At 40.6% G+C, this 15,952-nt stretch overlaps 1 protein-coding gene across 1 annotated transcript in view; it reads right to left on the bottom strand.

The window, feature by feature from the left end:
- Positions 1 to 11,656, bottom strand: part of IL20RB (interleukin 20 receptor subunit beta) — a 34,608-nt gene extending 22,952 nt beyond the window's left edge. The window contains exons 1-2 of the mRNA XM_061167661.1: positions 11,176 to 11,656; positions 10,846 to 11,062 (exon numbers count right to left, since the gene is read on the bottom strand). Coding sequence (XP_061023644.1) covers positions 10,846 to 10,918 — 73 coding nt within the window. The 5' untranslated portion in view covers positions 10,919 to 11,062; positions 11,176 to 11,656. The remainder of the gene's footprint in view (positions 1 to 10,845; positions 11,063 to 11,175) is intronic.
- Positions 11,657 to 15,952: the final 4,296 nt, after the last annotated feature.

The following is a 15,952-nucleotide window of genomic DNA, read 5'->3' as shown; positions in this document are numbered from 1 at the left end:
AATAAGATGTGTGGATTTTGTCAATACCTAGGATTTCAATATCCTAGTTGTAGTATTATACTATTGTTTTGCGAAATACCATTGGGGAAACTGGGTTTTCTGTAATTATTTCCTTTTTTTTAATTTATTTGGCTACACCAAGTCTTAGTTGGGCATGAGGGATCTTTTTTACTTGCAGCATGCAGGATTTTTTTTTTTTTAGTTGTGGCATGTGAGATCTAGTGGCATGTGAGATCTAGTTACCTGACCAGGGATCAAACCCAGGGCCCCCTGCATTGTGGGGGTGGAGTCTTAGCCACTGGACCACCGAGGAAGTCCTTTTGTGTTATATTATGAAAAGTGTGAAAGTGTTAGTTGCTCAGTCATGTCCAATTCTTTGCGACCCCATGGCCTGTAGCCCGCAGGCTCCTCTGTCCATGGGATTCTCCAGGCAAGAATACTGGATTGGGTTGTCATTTCCTACTCCAGGGGATCTTCCTGATCCAAGGATTGAACCAGGGTCCCCTGTATTGCAGGCAGATTCTTCACCATCTGAGCCACCAGGAAAACCCAGTTATTTCTTATAACTGCATAAAAATCTAGAATTACAATGAAATTTCAGGTAAAAAATACAGTGTCATCACACCTAAAAAATTAATATTAATTCTGATTATCTGAATGACAGAAAACATTTTAAAAGACCATGATAGGATAAACTCAAACAGGATGAAATGCATCTAGGAAAAAAGTTGTAGAATTAAATGCAGTCAATTAAATCAGCGAGGGAGACCTGTTTAGGGAGGGAGATCTAATAATTAGCTGTCCCAATGATTAGGGCACTCACCAAGGCTTTAAGGAAGACACTCTGAGGTTGAATTTCTGGGTAAGTCTTTCTTCATGAAGGACACACAGGTAGGACAACAGCAAGAGACGCCCCAACTTTTAGGTCACTCCATTATGCTATGCAACAGTTTGCACTTGTGTAACTATCTTCACCTAGCTGTGAAGTTCCAAATCTAACTCCACTATGGGCAAGATACTGTTTCATTCCTATATTAAAATGAAAATTACTGCTTCTTTCTGAGCCCTATAAGCAACATCTTCAATATCTTTATGCCACTTGTATAGTATATTCCAAATTCTATCTTTGTTTCACTATAGTTTATGTAGCACACACACACATTGGGAATGAGATGGAAAATCAGTAATGCCAGTGAACTACTGAGGCCAGGGTATGTTTAATTGGGTTACATAGAAAGTACAGCAGAGGACTTCCCTGATGGTCCAGTGGTTAAGAATCTGCCTTCCAAGGCAGGGGGCACGGGTTCAGTCCCTGGTCTGGGCACTAAGAACCCACATGCTGTGCAGCCAAAATTTTAAATTAAAAAAAAAACTAAGATGGCACTACATGAGGAAGGGTCTGTTTTATGCTAGGACACTAAATAGGGAACTCTAGTTTCAGCTCAACTCTAAGCGACAGTGACTCCTTTCACCTATGAAAGGTTTTTAAATCACCTCCAATTGTTTGAGAAGGCACACGGTGGTCCTTAGAACGCAATTCACTGGAGAAAAAGAAAACTCTGTCATCCACCCAGCAACCTCACTAACAAGAAATGTCATCTAACAGCCAGGAGTATTGTGTATTGAAGTCAAGTCTCTGAAGAAACCAGTTAATAGACACTCTCCCTGATGTAAATAAGCAAATACAAAAACAAAGAATACAGTTAAGGGACTTCCCTGGTGGTCCACTGTCCAAGGCAAGGGGTGCAGGTTCCATTCCTGGTCGGGGAGCTAACATCCCACAGCTCTCACAGACAAAATACAAAATGTAAGACAAAAGTAATATTGTAACAAATTCAATAAAGACTTTTTAAAAAGACTTAAAAAACATACAGTCAAGGGGGAAGGGGAGAGTAAGCCTGTAGTGTGAATGGGAAAGACACATTAGCCACAGGAAGGAGGGTGCAAAATGGGAAGAGTTTTTTCCTCAGCCACACTGGATGAGAATTCTCATCGGAGCTGGAGTGAGATGTTGGAATATCTTCTGAATGATCATTTGGTTCCTCTGAATAGCTATGCCCTTATCACTATAGAAAATCACTCTCTTCTAGCCGTCTGACTCAGTATCTCAAGAAGGCCCATGGGGTGGAGCCTCTTGGATGGTGTTTCCAACAAAGACTGGAGCTGGGTGACTGTGACCTGACTATTAAGATCTTGGTGCTCAGTGTGACAAAACTAGCTAAGCAACATTTTTTGCACACAGATGCATTCACAAAGCTGATCCCTTTTTCTCGTGGCCTGTTCGTTTTCTATTGCACTGTAATAAATTCCCGCAAAGGCAGTATCTTAAAACAACACAGATTTATTATTTTCCAGTTCCATAGGTCAGGAATCTGAATCAGGTCGAACTGAGCTAATATCAAGGCGTTGGCAGAAGAGCAGGCTCCAGGGAAGACTGTTTTCTTGCCATTTCCAGTTGCTGGGACAAGGCCCCACCTTCTTGCGCACGGCCCCTCTTTCCTCCATCTTCAAAGCCAACAATGGCTGGTTAAGTTCCTTTCATGTTTCAAATTTTTCCTGCCTCTTTTTCTGTCCTCCCATTCCTCTCTCCCTGGATCCAGGAAAGCTTCTCAGCTTTGAAGGACTCATGTGATTAGATTGAGCCCATCCAATAATCCAAGATAATCTCCTAATCTCAAAATCCCATAACATCAATCACGTCTTTAAAATCCATTTTTCCACAGGAGATAACATATCCACAGTTTCCAGGAATTAGAGTGCTGACATCTTGAATTCCCCTAGTGGTCCAATGGTTAAGACTCTGTGCTCCCAATGCAAGGGGTAGGGGTTCAATCCCTGGTTAGGGAACCAAGAACTCACAAGTCACACTGTCAAATAAGTGTTTTTTTTAAAAAGAATGTGGACATCTTTGGGGGACCATCATTTTGACTACCACCACAAGGGGCTTGCACTTTAGGGGATACTGGTACTACAAACTGACATGACATGTCTCTCAATTACAGTAGATTATTTCAAGAGAATCACCTTGTATGTGACCTGAACAAAAGAGCAAGGCTGAGCTAGGACATGGCTGCTAAACAAGTTGCTGGCATCACTTGTTGCCTAGTAACTAGTGCCCACATCCCAGTTTCAAAAGGTATGCAAACCAGTTCATGCCTCAGGAAAGTGGTCTTTTGTTTCAGGATCTTGAAGTACGGTCTGGATCAGCAGCAGCACAAAACCCTGCAATCTATGCCCTACTGAACGAGAATCTGCACTTTAACAAGACCGCCCAGGTAATTCATAAACATTAAAGTTTGAGAAGCACTGGTATATAGAGGTTAAACTAACCGTTCTCAATCTTGGCTGCCCATTAGAATCACTGGGGAAGAAGCTTTTTTTTTAAGTTTTATTTTGAAATAATTTCAGCCTTACAGAAGAGTTGCAAAATAGTATAGAGAGCTCCCATATACCCCTTCAGTCAGCCTCCCACACGTACATAACCAGAGAACAAATATGGAAAGGAAGATACTAACATTGGCCCAATATCCATAATGAAGCCTCAGTCTTTATCTGAATTTCACCGAATTTTCCCCTAAATCTCTTTCTTTCTCTCTTCCTCCCTTCCTTCCTCTCTCCCCTCCTTTCTTCCATCCTTTTTTCAGGAACCAATCCAGGATCCTACATTTAGTTGTCATATCTACTTAAGTCTTCTTCAGTCTGTCCTCAGTCTTTCCTTGACATTTTTGACAGGTACAGGTCAGTAGTTTTGTACAATATTCCTCAGTTTGGGTTTGTCTGACATTTTTTCATGATTTGATTAAGGTTGTACATTTTTGTCATGTACTCACTGGGAGTGTATGATGTTAATATATCTTATGACTGGTGGAGTTACCCTTGACCACTTGGTTAAGGCAGTGTCTTCACTATATTACCATTTTCCCCTTTATAATTTAATAAATGATTTAGGGGAAATACTGTGATACTGTACAAATATTCTTTCTCCTCAAACTTTCATCCATTAATTTTTGTATTTATTGGTGGATGTTACTTGCAACAATCATTGCTATGATGTTCTAGTAGTGGTTTTGTATGTGTTAATTGGAATCTTGTAAGGAAGAGTTCTTCCTGCTCTACCATTTGTGGTGATTTGTAATATATCAGTGTGGACTCATAGAAATTTATTTTATTCTATCAATGTTGATTATGTTACTCAAATTGTTCCATCTTTGGTTATTGGGAGCTATTTTGGATTTTGTGTGCTTTTGACTTACTTTCATCTCTCATTCTCTTTTTTCATGTTATTTTCATTAATAGACTTTTAATTTTTAGAATAATTTTAGATTTATAGGAAAAAGTACAGACAGTAAGTACAGGGTTCTTGTAAACCCTTCACCCTTCCCCTGATGCTAACATCTAATATAGTCATGATATACTTGTCAAAACTAAGAAACTAACATTGGTACATTACTTTCTAATTAAACTCCAAACTTTACTTGGATTTTGCCAAATTTTCCATTGATACTCTTTTTCCATCCCAGGTTCCAATCCAGGATACTTGTGGCATCTTGGTCCCTATCCTTTTTTGAGCACTTCCTTCGTTACTACAAGATGCTCCAAACTTGTATTTTCTCTTCTCAGTTATGAGATAAACCCCTTCTCTAAGGAGTCTAACCCAGGAAGTTTTTAAAAATCCCAGAGCCAAGGCGGCACCCTAGATTAATTAAGTCAGATTTCTGACTGTGAAATCCTGGCATTTGTATTTTTAAAAGTGCTCCAGGTGATTCTAACGTGCACTTGAGATTGAGAACCACTGACCTAAACCTTACTTCTGGGGCCTGAAAGATAGTTAAAACTATGAATGATATATGATATCACTTTTACATGGAATCTAAAATACAACACAGAAGAACCTGTCTACGAAACAGAAACAGAATCACGGACGTAGAACAGAATGGTGGTTGCCGAGGGGGAGGGGATGGAGGAAGGGGTGGAGTAGGAGTCTGGGGTTAGCAGATGTAAGGTTTTATGGATAGAATGGATAAGCAACAAGGCCCTACTGTATAGCACAGTGAACTGTATTTAATATACTGTGATAAACCATAATAGAAAAGAATACTTAAAAAGAATGTACATATATATATATGTATAACTGAATCACTGTGCTGCACAGGAGTAATTAATACAAAATTATAAATCAACTATATTTTAATTAAAAAAACTATGAATGATAAATCCCTAAAGACTTGAGTGTATTTCCCAGTAGGCTCTTGTGTTCCCTGAAGACAGGAGACTCTGTTTTGTTCATCTTTAATCAGCACCTAACCCAGAAACTGGCCCATAGTGGGTGTTCAGAAATTTAGAATGAATGAAAACAAAATATGTGAACCAAATCTTGGCTCAGTGAAATTGGCCTCAGCCTGAATTTTTTTCTCCGATTCCTATCTAATTGAGATAACCATTATATCTACTACTGTGAGCAAGAATCCCTTAGAAGAAATGGAGTAGCCATCATAGTCAACAAAAGAGTCCAAAATGCAGTACTTGGGTGCAATCTCAAAAACGATAGAATGATCTCGGTTCATTTCCAAGGCAAACCATTCAATATCACAGTAATCTAAGTCTATGTCCCAACCACTAATGCCAAAGAAGGTGAAGTTGAACGGTACCATGATGACCTACAAGACCTAGAACTAACACCAAAAAAAGATGTCCTTTTCATCATAGGGGACTGGAATGCAAAAGTAGAAAATCAAGAGATATCTGGAGTAACAGGCAAATTTGGCCTTGGAGTACAAAATGAAGCAGGGCAAAGGCTAACAGTTTTGCCAAGAGGATGCACTGGTCATGGCAAATACCCTCCTCCAAACAACACAAAAGATGACACTACACAGGAACATCACCAGATGGTCAATACTGAAATCAGATTGATTATATTCTTTGCAGCCAAAGATAGAAAAGCTCTGTACAGTCAGTGGAAACAAGACTGGGCAATAACTGCGGTTCAGATCATGAACTCCTTATTGCAAAATTTAGACTTCAATTGAAGAAAGTAGGGAAAACCACTAGACTTTTCAGGTAGGACCTAAATCAAATCCCTTATGATTATACAGTGGAAGTGACAAGTAGATTCAAGGGATTAGATCTGATAGGCAGACTGCCTGAAGAACTATGTACAGAGGTTTGTAACATTGTATAGGAGGCGGTGATCAAAATCATCCTCAAGAAAAAGAAATGCAAAAAGGCAAAATGGTTGTCTGAGGAGGCCTTACAAATAGCTGAGAAAAGAAGAGAAGTGAAAAGCAAAGGAGAAAAGGAAAGATATACCCATCTGAATGCAGAGTTCCAAAGAATAGCAAGCAGAGATAAGAAAGACTTTTTAAAGCGAACAATGAAAAGAGACAGAGGAAAACAATAGAATGGGAAAGACTAGAGACCTCGTCAAGAAACTTAGAGATAACAAGGGAACATTTCATGCATAGATGGGCACAATAAAGGACAGAAATGGTATGTACATAACAGAAGCAGAAGATATTAAGAAGAGGAGGCAAGAATACTCAATATCACAGTAAGAACCAAAAAGTTCTTAATGACCCAGATAACCACAATGGTGTAATCACTCACTTGGAGCCAGACATCCTGGAGTGTAAAGTCAAGGGGGTCTGGGGAAGCATCACTACGGACAAATCTAGTGGAGGTGATGGAATTCCAGTTGAGCTATTTCAAATCCTAAAAGATGATGCTGTCAAAGTGCTGCACTCAATATGCCAGCAAATTTGTAAAACTCAGCAATGGCCACAGGACTGGAAAAGGTCAGTTTTCATTGCAATCCCAAAGAAAGGCAATGCCAAACAATGTTCAAACTACCACACAACTGTACTCATTTCACACGTTAGCAAGGTAATGCTTAAATCATTCTAGCTAGGCTTCAACAGTATGTGAACCGAGAACTTCCAGATGTACAAGCTGGATTTAGAAAAGGCAGAGGTACCAGAGATCAAGTTGCCAACATCTGTTGGATCATAGAAAAAGCAAGAGAATTCCACAAAAACATCTACTTCTGCCAAAGCCTTTAACTGTGTGGATCACAACAAACTGTGGAAAATCCTGAAAGAGATGGGAATACCAGACCACCTATCTGCCTCCTGTGCAACCTATATGCAGGTCAAGAAGCAGCAGTTAGAACTGGACATGGTTCCAAATTGGGAAAGGAGTATGTCAAGGCTGTATATTGTCACCCTGCTTATTATTTATTTAACTTATAATTTAACTTATTTGCAGAGTACATCATGCAAAGTACTGCACTGGATGAAGCAGAAGCTGGAATCAAAATTGCTGGGAGAAATATCAATAACCTCAAATATGTAGATGATACCTCCCTAATGGCAGAAAGCAGAGAGGAACCAAAGAGCCTCTTGATGAAGGTGAAAGAAGAGAGTAAAAAAGTTGGCTTAAAACTCAACATTTAAAAACTAAGATCATGGCATCTGGTCCAATCACTTCATGGCAGATAGATGGGAAACAATGGAAACAGTGACAGACTTTATTTTTGTGGGCTCCAAAATCACTGCAGATGGTGACTGCAGCCGTGAAATTAAAAGATGCTTGCTCCTTGGAAGAAAAGCTATGACAAACCTAGGGAGCATATTAAAAAGCAGAGACATTACCTTGTGGATAAAAGTCCATATAGTCAAAGCTATGGTTTTTCCAGTGGTCATGAATGGATGTGAGAGTTGGACCATAAAGAAGGCTAAGTGCTGAAGCACTGATGCTGTTGAATTGTGGTGCTAGAGAAGACTCCTGAGGGTCCCTTGGACAGCAAGGAGATCGAACCAGTCAAATCTAAAGGATTTCAAGTCTGATTTGAATTCAACCCTGAATATTCACTGGAAGGACTGATGCTGAAGCAGAAGCTCCAATACTTTGGCCATGTGATGCAAAAGGCCAACTCACTGGAAAAGACCCTGATGCTAGGAAAGATTGAAGGCAGGAAGAGAAGGGGACAACAGAGGATGAGATGGTTGGATGGCATCACCGACTCAATGGACATGGGCTTGAGAAAACTCTGGGAAGTAGTGAAGGACACGGAAGCCTGATGTTCTGCAGTCCATGGGGTCATGAAGAGTCAGACATGACTGATCAAGATGTCAGGGTGCCCACCCCGTGTTACTTACCATCTGTTGGTTATGCAAACTGGTGGTGGTGTCAACAGTTTGAATAACAACAGTTTCTATCTGACATTAGAACTTTGTGCCCTTCTGAGGTTTATGCCCACCACAAAGTCCTCAGGCAAATTTCCCCAGCAGAAAACCTTGCATCTTCTTCCTTGCATGACTCCATACTGGCTTTCTCCTCATGGGGTCCGCTGTCAATCCCCCTCATTTGGATCCTCCTCTGTCACTTTTACCTCAATAGCCCTTCTGGCAAATGTGTCAGAAAAGGTAGAAACATTTTCTTTATTACTTTCACTTTGTCCTTCCAACCTTTTCCTGTCCTGCTTATGTGCCAGCTTCTTCTGCAGAGAACTAAAAGGGCACAGGCTCTGTAGGTATCCAAACCAGGATCAAATCCCAGTTCTCCAACTTACTAGATGTAGACACTTCTGTAACTAACTGAACCTCTCTGTTACCTAGTGTATAAATGGGGACTATATCACCTCCTTTGCAGGACTGATGTGAGATGTCGAGAATGTTTTCACTAATCTAGCACACAGTGTGTGCTCATAAATGGCAGTCGTGATGGTCATTGTTGTTGCTATTTTTATTACTATTATTATTGGTAGTGGGAATGTTTCTTGAATCACACAAACTACTTGAAAGGGACAGGGCAAGGAAAAATAATTCTATAAAAGAAAGCAAGAACTCTACCCATGTGTCCCAAGGATCTAGAGTAAGTAATAGTTCATTTAGATGTTGCTGAAATCATTTCAGGCTTCTACACAATTCAGAGGAAATGATCAAAATCACATAAAGGTAACCTCAGCTAAAGCAAATATTTGCTGACACCACCACCAGTTTGCATAACCAACAGATGGTAAGTAACACGGGGTGGGCACCCTGACATCTTCAGAGTGCCTTTGTTTGCATAATCTCGTTTGACACCTCCCAACCACAAGGTAGCTATTTTGACCTTTTTACAGACAAGGAAATTGAAGTGATGTGATACATTCACTGAACTAGCAAGTGATAAAAATCAAGACTCACCCATAGGTCCTTCTCACTCTGACATCCTTGTGGCTTCTACCACTGTTTTTTGGGGGGCAGGGCAGGGAGAGACAAGGATAGTGGTGGCTGTTTTTGTTTCTTTGTTTTTCTGTGCAAGTTTACAGGTACCAGAAGAGTACTCACCTCCAGGTCTGTTTAAAATAGGAGTTTTCCTTAAAAGGCTGGACTGCCTCATTGAAGAAAATGTCAAATTAATAAATGGGTCAAGGGGATCAAAAAACATAAATTTCCTGTTTAAAAAAAAATTAGGAAAAATATGCTGGCTTTTCCCCTTCTCATTCAGCCTCCCCATCTTCTCCCTTTGGCTTAGTGGAGGAGTATTTTCCTGGCAACTTGTTTGTCCCACCAACTAATCAATCGGTCAACTAACTAACCAATCAACCAACACGCTTAGCCTATGCTAGGGGCCATGGGGACACCAGGAAAGATGCCTAGGCCCTGCCTTCAGGCAAGTGTAAGAAAAGAAATTACCCACTGAAATAGAGTACAGGGGGTCAAGGGTCAAAGGAGAGAGGTCTGGTAAGGATCTGCAGGAGCAGGGTCCCACCTGGAATGGGACGATGGGTTTGGGGTGGGGTAAGGAGTTAGAGATCGAGCTTCTGGTGGAGAAGAACAATAATAAAGTCCAGGAGGAGGAAATGAGGGCGTTACATGCCAACTGTGAAGACGACAGCTGCCTGTGGCCTATACTTGTTCACAAGGAGCTGTGAGAAAGAGGGTTGGGGACTGAATACAGTGGGTCCCGAAATAAAGAGCAAATTGACATATCACGTGCTGAGACAGAGCTGTGAAGGGCTGCGAGCTACACAGGCATAAATCTGATGTTTAAGTCCGCTCCAAACATCTGCTAATCACCTTGGCACTGATGTGTTACCTGATTTAAACTAACTGGATGATTAGTTCTCAATGTTACCCAAAAATAGAAAAGTATGAAGAAGAAAGTATTCAATACACCCATCAACACTGCAAACTGTCTAGTACCTTGATGTATTCAAATTAGAAATTTCTCTTAAATGCTGACAGGAAGAAACATCAAAAGCAAAAGAGCTGCAATTTCATAACAATAAAACATGTAGGTGCAAGCAGCCAAAAATGGAGGAGAGAAAATTATGTAATCTTAACCAGGAGGCAAAATGCTCCAAACCAAATACTTTAAAAAATGTTACAGAGTACCTGACCAGGAGAGGGATCCAATTTTCCTAAGTCTTGGACCCCAATATTAAGGTTGCAAAGTATGTCTTCTTATTCACCTGTGTTTTGTTAGAATCTTTATTTTACTTAAACCTCTCCTTACAGAGAATATCTCTGAGGCACTCAGAGAAAGACTGAGATAATACTGTGGTCTGGCTTTTAAAACTCGATAATGAAATGAATAATAAAATGCATATGGATCTCTGTTCACCTTTAAACTATTTGTTCTGATTCTTTATCTTTCTAGATTGCTTTGTGGAATTTAAGAGAGGTTTCTTAATAGAATGCAGGCCTTTTCTTTGTGGGGATGGAGGAGTGAAAAACCTTTTGAAAAACAGACACAAGGTGACCTATGCATATACTACAACCCCAAACCCTGGGAAAGTATTTTTCAGCTTCTTAACCTATAGTTGAATCCCAGACTATTGGCCGTATTCTAATTAATACTTACCCACAAACAAACAAGGAATCAAGGCGTAGGAAAACCACATGATAAGACTTGTCTTGATTTCTTCTAGAACCATTTTGAGGGTCGGTGTTTGGCAGACTCAGCTTGACCTGGAATGCTGTTTCCTTCCAGAATGAAGCATGCTTTCCCTCTCAGCCATCCTTGCTTCAGGACACAGATGTTGGAGCTCAGTCTGAGTCGCTGTAAAGCCTGAATTGTTCTGGAAAGAGGAGGCAGCTCACAAGAGGCGGGCTGCGCAGCACCTTCCTTTCTGCCCAGACCTAGATATTGCGTCAAGAGGGAGTGGCCTAGGAGAGTTCCAGAGAAACTTACCTGGGAAGCTTAAAAATCAGTGTGGTGAGGGGAATGCCCTGGTGTCCAGTGGTTAGGACTCTGTGCTTCCACTGCAGGGGGCACAGATTCGATCCCTAGTCAGGGAACTAAGATCCTGCATGTAAATAAAGTTATTATTATTGTTATGTTTTTTTAAAAAATAAAAAATCTGCCTGGATCACAGGCTCTAACCTGGGGGACCCTGGATAGACCTCTAGAGGTCTCCTTGGCAGTAGCAGGCAAGATTATCTGACACTCTCAGCAAATAACTGTTCTCTTTCACAACGCTCCCTCTTGTGAGTTCATTGGAGGTGGGTACTTTTGCTACATCTCCAATTCAGAAGAAGTAGAGATGTTTAAAAAAAAATTTTTTTTTAATATCTTTTTAAAAGTCAGGAGATGAAGAATATATAGCTTCATATTTGTTTGCATTTGCAAAAAGAAAACCTGGAAGGAGACAGAGAAACTACCAAGGTGTTTATCTTGGGACGAAGGGAGTGGGAATTGGGAAGATGGAGAAGAAAAATGGGAACCAGACTCTTTCCAGTAACTTTTGTTTGTTTGGGGAATTTTAAAAACTGTTTTTATTGTGGTAAAATACACATAAAATTTACCATCTTAGCCATTTTTCCATATACAGTCAGTGGTATTAAATACATCCAAATTGTTATACAACCATTACCACCATCCGTCCCCATAATTCATCTTGTAAAACTGAAACTCTATACTCATTAAACAGTAACTCCCCCTTCCCCCTTCCCCCTGGAAATCACCATTGTATTTCCTGTCTTCAGGATTTTGACTACTCCAAGTAACTCGTGTAAGTGGAATCCTGCAATACTTGTCTTTCTGTGACTTATTTCAAATAACAGTATAACGTCCTCAAGATTCGCCCATTTTGTAATTATAGAATCCCTTCCTTTTTAAGGCTGAATAATGTTCCATATACCACATTATGTTTATCCACTCATTGACACTCGAGTTGCTTCCACATCTTAGTTACTGTGAATATAATGCCGCTCTGAACACAGATGTACAAACATCCTGAGATTCTGTTTTCGATTCTTGTGGGTGCTATGTATCTTTTTATATTGATTACTGAACCATGTGAGTGTATTATTGAACATTTTAATTTTTTTTTAATTGGAAGGAAATTTTATGATAAGGTTTGGCCCCCTAAAATGTTAGCTTTTTAAAGTCTCTAAACACTCTACATATGCAAATACATTAGTAAAAAGAACGTGAATTTTAGAGTGCAACATTTTAGTTAGTGTCAGAAATTATTTGCAATATAACCTTAAGAAAGTTATTTATTTATTCATTCAACTGCCATTCACTAAGGGCTTACTATATGCTAGATACTGGAAATTAACAGTTACTGCCCTCAACCACAAACTTCCCAACTAGTGGAGAAAATGGACATGAGAATAATCACAAATCAATATTGGAAATGAAATGACAGAAATGTTATCAAAGGCATATAGGAGCATTAAACAGAAACACCTAACTCAGCCTAGGGGATCAGAGAAGACTTCCTGGAGGAGGTGACTTTAGGGCTGAGAATTAAATGCTAAAAAAAATCAGCCAGCTATAGTGTGTTTAGGAAACCACAAGAAGCTTGGTGCAACTAGAGAACAAGGTTGAAGTAGCAAGAAATGGGGCTCAAAGGCAGACAAAAACAGAATTCAAGAGAGCTTTGAATGCCTTATTGAGGAGCACTGAGTTTATCCTGAGGCAATGAGGGTTAAAGGAGCTCCAGTCTGATCACAGCACCCTCTGTATTTGAGTTTGAGAAAGTCTATGACTAGGGTGGAGAAAATAGTGGAAGCAGCCAAACTGGAGGCTGGTAGGTGAGGAGGAAGGTATTTTAGTCAGTCAGGTGAGAGATGTTGGCTTCCACAAGGTTTTCCCATGTCTCAAGAGAGAGAAGCGAATAAATTCAAAACAGGGAGGTAGAACTGACAGCTCCTAGACATTGAGTGGATTGGAGGAGGAGGAGGAGGCAAACATGATTTTCAGGTTCTAGGTCTGAGTAACTAGGTGGTGACAGCAGCTTAACCTAAATAATGTTAAGGAGGGTGGGGTGGCAGCAAGGTAGTCAGAGATGGGGATGGTATAGAAAAAGTGTGCATGTGTTCAGTTTGATACACTTGAACTTGAGGTGCTCGTAAGGACTGGGGGGAGTCTTCAAAATGTAAATGATCTTTGTCTCAGTTTATGAGTGTCAGGGTATGGCACCATTTCCCCTACCTTCAGCATTTCAGTGGTAGCTGAGACTAGGAAGTGGTGAGAACATTCAGAGAGGGTATGTAGATTAAGGAGGTGGATGGATATGCTCTTGGAGAAGACCAGCATTTAAGAATGAACTGACAAAAGAAAAATGGCATAAAAAGATATGGGGGAATAAATAGGTCAGAGAGGTGGTTCTGGAACAAACTATGGGCATGGAAACAATGAGGGAAGGGGTGGTCACCAAGGGGGAGTGCAGAAGAAAGTCACTTGATCATCAAAAATGTCTCCAAGATTTATGTCACCTAGAAGGTCATTTGTAATCTCAGTAAGAGGAGTCCCAGTGGACAACTTCGATCAGAAGTTAGATCGTTGTAGGCTGAGGAGTGGATTGGAAAAAGCACTGCTCTCTTGATGTGAAGGGGAAGATAGCAACTCCATGAGCCTCCTTTTTATAAAACAATGTCTTGCATAATAGCTGTGGGAATTAAAGAATGCAGACAAAGCACATTAGCACAGTGCCAGGAACACAATAGGTCTTCACAAATGGCTTATTAACCATTTGTTGTATTAATAATATTAACAATAAATACATTAGGGATTATTCGCTCTTACTGGCTGGACCTTTGTAGGCTGCCCATCTTTCAGTTTGGACCCTGGGTCAGCAAAGAGAGGCTTCCAGTTGGTGACACCTATTAAGAGGGTCGTCGAAAGCATGGGTTCTGGAGCCAAACTGTCTGGGTTGGCGTTTGGGCCTCGCCATTTACTAGTTGTGTTTTTTTAGCCAGCTCTTTTAAGAAATCTGTTTTAATGTCCTCCTCTGCAAATTGGAAAAAACTGTAATAGTACCTAACTCACAGGGCTGTTGTGAGGATTATGTGAGACAGTACATTCAGGACAGGATCTGGCAAAGTAAGTACACAGTAAGCATTAGCTGTATCTTTTAACTACATAATAGTCAAGTACACTTGCTGCTCCGTCTCCTGGATCCTCACATTATACATATAGTATATACAGGACTTAAGTCTTTCAAGGTAAGATTTGATTCCCAACTTTTCAGATGAGGACACACCTGAAAATTTACTGTAGACCCCCAGAGCTAGACAGACAGAAATTTTGACAGAGATCTGCCTAACTACAAGTTCTTTTCACTCACCTTACTGCCTCCCAATTAGCACCAAGAGGGCTCACAATGTGTATGAGGGACATAGAACAGTGAACGATCTAGATTAACAAGGGCTTTAGAGAACAGGTAGTCCTTAAAATGGCATTTCAAGGATGTACCTACTTAGTTTGGATAGGAGATACACGTTTGCAGTTAAGCATTCCAACTGAGAGGATGGCATGGGCAAGGCTCAGGGATGGAAATGTTGAAGGAAAACAGACTGAGGATGAAAAGGTAAGTAAACAGAAAACGGGAGAAAGAACAAGACTTAGTTATGCTGTAGAGGAAGGAGAGTTGTTCCCCAGACTTTGAGGTCTTAAGATATTTAGCTCTATCTGGACGAGTCCCTGTCAAGATCCCCTGCCCACCACTGCTATGTTGACAAGGCAGTCCTGCCTGCCACTCCATCACAGGCCACTGCAAGGACTCTGAACTCTGCTCAGCAGACTTCTGGGACACTGAAATGTAATGTTACCTGGCTGTCACAAGCTTTTGAATGACAGTTCATCTCAGGACTGGCCCATGAATCAATAAGGAGCTTAGACCATCAACCTCTGCACGGGCCAAGCCACTGGTTGAAAATTTCTGGAGGGCCGTGCCTCACCTGCAAGCCGCTACCCTTGCCCGGACATGCCTGACTCTGACCATACCTTTTTCTTCCGACTTTGAGGAATTTCCCTCTCTATACCTTCTCATCAGTTGGTTGTGATCTATTAGTTGGTTGGTCGGACAATGCAACCTGCCAAGACTGAACTACCCTCTAAACTGCTGCCAGGACTTCTTAGATTAATTCCCAAAGCATTCCAGTCATCTATGTCTGAAGACGAACCATTGGAAGTACAAAGCTATTTCCTATCATAAGCACAGTCTACAAGTAGGAATTAGTTTTCCTATTACACTATTTGCCATTTGAATGATTATGGAAGGAAAAGCAAGGAGATAGTTTTTTTATGGAAAGGCAAGAGTTGGGAGGGAAAAGGACATTGATGCTCAAGGAAGAAACTCCTAAGCCCTCTGAGCCCCATAAGGGTTGGGATTAAGCTGAAGCAAGGGAGGCACCAGGGCACAAAATTTGAGGCACTAACTCTTACGGTTGTGCAAACCCAGGGTAGGTCCTGGTGCTCTGGCACAGACCATGAGGTCAATTAACTGCAATAATGCTCCCTACTCTACTTAGCACAAAACAGTTCTCTTCCCTTTAATCAAAGGAATATGTCTATGTCCTGCGTTCCATCTGACATTTCACTGTAACTCCTGTCTCAATTCTTTTTTCTTCTCCAAGTAACACAGGGTATTTAAACAGTAGAATTTGCCTTGTCTTACATTTTCTTTACTCCTGCTTCCACTGAGTCTCTTCCAGATATAACTTTGACACACTTTCCG

The sequence above is a fragment of the Dama dama genome, chromosome 19, assembly GCF_033118175.1.
Source record: "Dama dama isolate Ldn47 chromosome 19, ASM3311817v1, whole genome shotgun sequence".
Taxonomy (NCBI): domain Eukaryota; kingdom Metazoa; phylum Chordata; class Mammalia; order Artiodactyla; family Cervidae; genus Dama; species Dama dama.
Note: the sequence above shows the minus strand (reverse complement) of the source record. Positions and strands in the feature narration are given on the sequence as shown.